At 45.8% G+C, this 7064-nt stretch overlaps 1 protein-coding gene across 2 annotated transcripts in view; it reads left to right on the top strand.

Annotated features, from left to right (window-relative positions):
- The first annotated feature begins 60 nt into the window (after positions 1 to 60).
- PISD (phosphatidylserine decarboxylase) overlaps positions 61 to 7064 on the top strand; it is a 41657-nt gene continuing 34653 nt past the window's right edge. For both annotated transcript variants that reach the window (XM_054006024.1, XM_054006025.1), the window contains exons 1-2: positions 61 to 121; positions 5055 to 5152. In XM_054006024.1, the coding sequence (XP_053861999.1) occupies positions 72 to 121; positions 5055 to 5152 (148 nt within the window). In that variant the 5' untranslated portion in view covers positions 61 to 71. The remainder of the gene's footprint in view (positions 122 to 5054; positions 5153 to 7064) is intronic.

The raw sequence follows: 7064 nt of genomic DNA, 5'->3' as shown, positions 1-7064 counted from the left end.
CCTCCTTGGCCCCGCCCCCTGCCTGCCTCCTGCGCCCCCGCCGAGCGGAGTGTGCGGCAGTTCGCTGCAAGATGGCGACGGCCATGGAGCGAATGTGCGGGGCTGCGCTGCGGAGGAGCAGGTAGGGGGGGGGCCGGGGAGGAGACAGGCTGGTGGGCACCTGCCTCCTTCGGCAGGGCAGGTCACTGCGGGCACAGGGTGGGGAACCGTCCGAGCCTGTCCGCTGGCAGCCGGAGGCGGGTCCTTGCCCTGGCGTCCCCCCGCTGTCACCTGGGAGACCCCGGCACGTGTCGCTGTGGGGAGAGTGGAGACGGGCTCTGAACCCGCCCGCCCCCAAAGCTGCTGAGGAAACAGGGGCTTGGCACCCCCCCCCCCCCCATACACACACCCATGTCTCTGAGCGAGGGTCAGTGAGTGCAGGGGCTTGGCACCCCCCCCCCCCCCATACACACACACGTCCCTGAGCTAGGGTCAGTGAGTGCAGGGGCTTGGCACCCCCCCCCCATACACACACCCATGTCTCTGAGCTAGGGTCAGTGAGTGCAGGGGCTTGGCACCCCCCCCCCCCCATACACACACACATGTCCCTGAGCTAGGGTCAGTGAGTGCAGGGGCTTGGCACCCCCCCCCCATACACACACACATGTCCCTGAGCTAGGGTCAGTGAGTGCAGGGGCTTGGCACCCCCCCCCATACACACACACGTCCCTGAGCTAGGGTCCGTGAGGGCTGGGGCTTGGCACCCCCCCCCCATACACACACACATGTCTCTGAGCTAGGGTCAGTGAGTGCAGGGGGTTGGCACCCCCCCCCCCATACACACACACATGTCCCTGAGCTAGGGTCCGTGAGGGCTGGGGCTTGGCACCCCCCCCCCCCATACACACACACATGTCTCTGAGCTAGGGTCAGTGAGTGCAGGGGCTTGGCACCCCCACCCCCCCCATACACACACACGTCCCTGAGCTAGGGTCTATGAGGTCTGGGGCTGCCCCCCCCCCCCCCACACCCCTCAGGGTCAGTGAGGGCAGAGGGGCTGGGGCTTGGTACCCCCTCCCCACATCCCTCAACTAGGGTCACTGAGGGCAGAGGGGTTGGGGTTGGGCACCCCCACACATACACACCCCTCAACTAGGGTCAGTGAGGGCGGAAGAGCTGGGGCTTGGCACACCCCCCGCCCCCCACATCCCTCAGCTACGGTCAGTGAGGGCAGAGGGGATCTGAACTCAGCCTCCCTCGTTCATCTCCTTCCATACAGACAATCCCTCTCAGCTCAGATACATTGGGAGTGAGAGTCTGAACATATGTGTTCATTGCTATACTTCAGGTTATCGAGGACAGACAGATACATAGGTTCTAGTTACTGAGGGCAAAGTGACAAGACTGATTTACTGACAAAAAAACCTCCCTTAACCTACAGTTAAGTTTGCCCCATTGTGCCATTCTGGACCAGAAGACAGAGTTCATCAAAACTCAAACTTGGGAAAATCAGGCAATTCAGAGTTAAGTACAACCCCAACTTTGCTTCCCAGGATCTAGCATTAGCCCTTACATGGACTCCAGCTGCATTCCCTGTATGAATGGTGGCAGGATTATGTGGAGCATCTTGGCAGAGATCTGATTTATTATATGAGGCCACTTGGGGGGCTGTACCCCTCAAGGGTGTGTGTGAACCCCTTTCCCTGAGCCCAGTGTGTGTGATCCAGGGAAAGAGGTTCCCGTGTACCTTGGGAGATTCAGCACTGCGCTCCCTTGAGTAGCTTGTGTAATTGGCGGGGCACAGGAATGTTCTTGCCATCGGGTGTTAGCAGTTGGATGGGACATGACTGTGGGTTTAATGGCGGACAAGTGAAAGCACAGCGTTAGATAGCATGTGCATAAGGCATGTGGTATGCTTCTTGTGGAGTAGGCTAGTTTGAGTGTGGAACAGCTATAGGTTGCTTTTGCACTATACTGAACAGGAGCTGAATGCAAGTATGTGCTATGGCTGTATTGGAGCATTACTCAAAGATGGCAGAGTTGTGGCTGTGTGAATATATATCTTAACTCTTCATTTCCCGGTTTTCAGAGGGTTGAGTTTTGCTGAATTCTGTGTTCTGGACAGGTATGAGATACCAAAGGGCAACCGTAACTCTGAGTTAATGAAGCTTTTTGTCAGTGAATTTTCTAGTGCTTTTTTTTTTTTTTAAACCGAAAAATGTTGTTAGTGGGAGTTAGTGGTCATAGCTGTTATCATGTAGATTTGCCATTGAGATGTTGCTATGGCCAGGTAATGGTGACAATACCAAGCTCTTAACTCGTAATTTTCATCAGCATATTTCAAAGAACTTTGAGGAGGGAAATGTTGTTATCCCCATTTTACAGATGGGGAAACTGAGACAGAGAGAGGGTAAAGTGACTTGGCTAAGGTCATCCAGCAGGCCAATAGCAGAGCCAAGAATAGAGCCCAGGATTTCTGAGTCGCAGTCCACAGTTCTTTTGACTGGGTCACACGGTTGCTATGTGATTCTTAAATGCCCCCCGCCTCCCCTGTATGTTTTGTTATAGTGGAATGAGGATAAATAGTCATACATTTAAATGTTTGAGTTTGTAGATGCTAACAGGGTCACTTAGTGTATAAAAAGCAAGGTTTTTAGGGGCTGTCAGAGCTTTTCATTACCCCTCTGGGTCACACGATGGTAAGAAGGTGTCTCCTGGGCCTGAATCTGTTGTAAGTGTTTTGGCCAGTATTTATAACTGTATTGTTGAGGGTTATAGAATATAGCTGTATATGCTTATATCTGTACTTTGGATGTAACCAACACCAAGTGGCCTTTGGGACTAATAAAGGAATGCTTATGTGACAACTAAGTCATAGTAAACCTTAAACTTATAAGGAAAATATTTTCCAACAAAGTGGCTACACTATGGCCAAATCTACACTTTAAATTTTGATTGACCTATCTGTGTTGCTCAAGTGTGAAAATTTTGCACCCTGAGCACTGCACTGAGGTTGACCTAAGCTCCAGGGTAGACGCGGCTAGATCGATGGAAGAATGGTTGTGTCAACCTAGGTACCACCTTTTGGAGAGGTGGATTGACTGCACTGACGGAAAACCGCCTTCCATTGATGTAGGAGTCTACATTGCTCAACTATCACGGCACAGCTTCAACACAATAGCTGTGGCGTTGTAGTGTAGACATGGTCTATGGCACTACAGCATCATAGCTGTGCTGCTGTAGCATCTGTTGTATAGACATGGCCTCAGTTTACGCACAATCAGTGTGGGACAAGAGAGAGGCTATTCTTGGGTGCCTTTTGGAGAATTTTAATAAAGGAGATGTGTCCTAAGTGTAAAGTCTGTAGATGTGTAGGACTCTGTCCTAAAGTCAAACAGTTATGAGCCCTCCATTGATCAGACTGTGACATGCACATAAGGAAATGACAATTTATGTAATCCAAAGACTCTAATTGGTGCAATGCCTTATAGCGTAGTAAGACACTTTTGAGTTCAGTGTGCTGTCAAACCAAAAGAACACAGAGATTTGAGAGAGAGAGCTACTGAGACATATCACTCATGGCACCCACATTTACGGGATGAGTAGGTTGTACTAGCTTCTGCAAGAGCTCCGTCCTTCTCAGGAGGATACACTCATTAGCACTAGAACACTTGGCTCTCATTTTCTAATAACTTGGGCCTGTAGTCCCATCCAGTGGCAGCATATGGCGGGACCAAGCTTCAAGAACATGTTTATTCACAGACTTTGAACAGGCATATTTCTCCTGTTCCCGCTCTGATGTCTCCTCTTCAGATGCATAGTTGTGGAAAAGCTTAAACTGTAAATTTTAAATGTGTAATTCTTGAGAGAAGCTCCTCACTGTGCTGGCTTGTTAAGAGCTTCACTATGTGTATTCAGAGCGGCAGAGCCACTTGGCATCATGGTTCAAGAATACACAGAGTAACAGGGAAAGAGATAAAGAATCTAAGCTCTAGATAGTCCATAGCGTGATTCTAAAAATAAAGGGACTGGATGTTTCACAAGACCCATAATAGACATGGACCCTCTAACCTTTATGTTTGAGTCTGCATGAAATGAGTTGTCACTGAAAGAAGTTCCCATGTGACAGCTGTTTACTGACCTATTTGAGATTAAATGTTTCTGGGGCCAAATGATCACACTACAGAATCTACCAACAGAGTTGGCAAGAGGCCATTTGAATTGACCATGGTGACTGAACTCCTTTCTCCATTGTAAACATTCCCTCCAGATTGAAGTTGATGCATGTTGGCAAGTCTCCAGAGCCCGTGTTCTCTCTCTGGCATGATACAAATAAACTCTTATTAACTTCAGAAGGAGTTATTGGTGTCTGGTAGGGGAAGAATTGGGCTCCAGGGCACTCATTCAACTCCTCTTACCAGCACTAATTTGCTGTTTTAAAAAAAAGAGAGAGAGACAGAACTTTGCAAACAGGCTGTAGAAAATCTGGGTCCAGGCAGTATATAAAACAGAAGATGACCTTAGAATTTAAAAAGTGATCTAACTGTACAGAATATTGTAAAATCTTAACTGGAATAAATCTTGCCCCAAACAGCATTGCAAATAAGAACAAGGTATGAAGCAAATTGTATTCACAGTCACAAACATGGTGGAAATAGAACAAAATATATATGTGGTGAAGCCATTAATAAATTGTACTGGAAAGGATGTACCAGAGATCCACACACAATACCTCCCTCAAAGGGTGAATCTCTGTAACAGCATTAATGTAACTTGAACATGGATAGATATTTTGAAAGAAAAAAAAATCAAGATAAACTGGATTAAACATTTAAATAACCCAAATCTTGTGAGAGACGTTGACACAATCTCCTAGAGATGGTGGAAGAACTGTTAGAGTAGGCTAGGATGTAATGGGTTCAATAGGAATTTCGTGATACTCTTTGAGATTATTTCTTATTTGTGAGTCTGCTTCTGAATATACAGCTTATCTAGATGTATTTGTTTAATTATATACACTTACATGGTAAAATATGTCCATATTTAGACACCTGTCTCTTTTTTGTTGTATATAGTGTACTGACTGACTGTAGTTTCTCCTGGCACAAGAACCTCTCTCTGAGGAAGAATCTGGTCATCTGGAAACAGCCATCTTTCAGAACCCTTTTCACTGGTATGTGAGGGATCTTTTTCTCCTATATATTTTCAGTTGCAGGGTTGCTGGTGCTCTGTCCAAATACAGCAGTTCAAAGCTGAAGTAACAGGTGATTACAAATAGGTAAGTCTTGTTGGGGGTACGATGGCCTAGTGATTAAAGCAAAAGACTGAGTCAAGAGACTGCAATCAGTTTCTGGCTGTACCATGAACTTACTGTGTAACCTTGCAAAAATCACTTAACTCTTATATGTGCTTCTGTTTTCCTATCTGTAAAATGAGAATATTTACACATCTCATAGGAGTTTTGATAAGGCTTAATTCTTTGTCAAGTTCTTTGAAATCTTTGGATAGAAGGTACTATAGCAACACAAAGTATTACATTGGTATGTGAAAGGAAGAAATATGTAATGAAGGCAAATTGGTAGTAATAGAATCTCTTTTTCCCCTGTTACATTAAATAGGGATGTAATTGGTATATACATACTTGAAATATTGTGTGTATATTGCTCTTGGAATCAGTGCCTGTGTTTCCAGCGTATTTCCTCCCATAAAACTGGCAAATCTCCACTTCTCACTGTAGAAACTGTCCATGCAGAAGATAGATAAAACTTTGATTGACCTCATATTGGCTAATACTAGGGAAGGAGAATTTTTAACTTAAGCAGCAAGAGTGTTTCAGACAAATAGTCTGGATTGCTATTGTAAGCTTCCCCAATCATGGCAAACAGCTTCCTTTCTCTTGTCCCTGATCTGCCATTACCTGTGGAGGAGTAGATTGAAATGACAGCAATTCTAATATCCTGGGACCAACACGGCTACAATAGCACTATTCAATAGCTATTCAAGAGAGGTTTCTCCAGAACACTGCTCGACCTCTGCTAAAGCAGGAAAAGCAGAACTGATCTCACTTTCAACCATGCAGGGGGATGTTTCCCCAGAAACTAGAAATACTTTTGTTGGGGTGGAGTTGAGGGTATTTTAGTTACCTGGAAATCTTGACTGCAGCACATGGTTTTTCTTTTGAGTTGTTTTTCACACTCTTTAGTTCCGAAGATCCTCAAAGCTTTGCATCATAGCTGCCTTCCTTTCAATCTGAGCACAATAGTCATGGTTACAAAGCTAGCTGCTCTTCTTATTCCTCTTTGGCCTGTGAGTGCAGCCAACTCAGGTCTTGGTTCGCTAGCCCTTACCTCTCTCTGAGTGGAATCTGTGATTCTCCCAGTCTTAAACCAGGTCCTAGGGTACAATATTGTGCATCAGCCATGCTTACCCAAGCAGCTCTGACTGGGTTCAGTACCTGCAATTCTTTTCTTTGGGAGCTTGTACCAGTGGTGAATAGTGACCAACCAGACTTCTTAAACTGAAGTATTGTTTAATATTAACAGGAGGGACAAAGCATCACATGAGAGAGCGGATTTTAAAACAACAAAAGATCTACACCCATGTCCATGTTAGCTAGAGTCCTAGGCAGGCTTATTTTACCCCAGACTCTGAACCTCTGGAAACTGAGTTCACCTTAGCTCTTCCTCTGTCCTTTGAGGGGTTGCGTCTTTAAATCCAGACAAACTTCTTTGTTGTGTCTGCTCACAGGCTTTGACCGGCTGCCCCAAAACCAGGTTGATGAGCTCTGGAAGGTGTCAAGCCAGAGCATCAAAGTGAACGGCTCTTGCATTTTCTCTTAAATGTTTGTTGGGAAACGCATCTCAGGATCTGCACTCTCCCTAACAATACTGTTATTGAATTAACTTATAACCATACAGTAGACATCACAATAATCAGGTCAACACATAATATTCATAACTTATCACAGGCAATTTCAAAATCATCTCAAGTATCAATTGCGCTTCCTCTGGAACTCACTGACGTTACTTTTTAATCTACCAGAGATGATACTGTTGTTTAATGCAAAGCACTCCCTGTCTTTCCCA

Source organism: Malaclemys terrapin, chromosome 16 (genome assembly GCF_027887155.1).
Source record: "Malaclemys terrapin pileata isolate rMalTer1 chromosome 16, rMalTer1.hap1, whole genome shotgun sequence".
Taxonomy (NCBI): Eukaryota; Metazoa; Chordata; order Testudines; family Emydidae; genus Malaclemys; species Malaclemys terrapin.
This window is presented reverse-complemented; position numbering and strand designations above follow the sequence as displayed.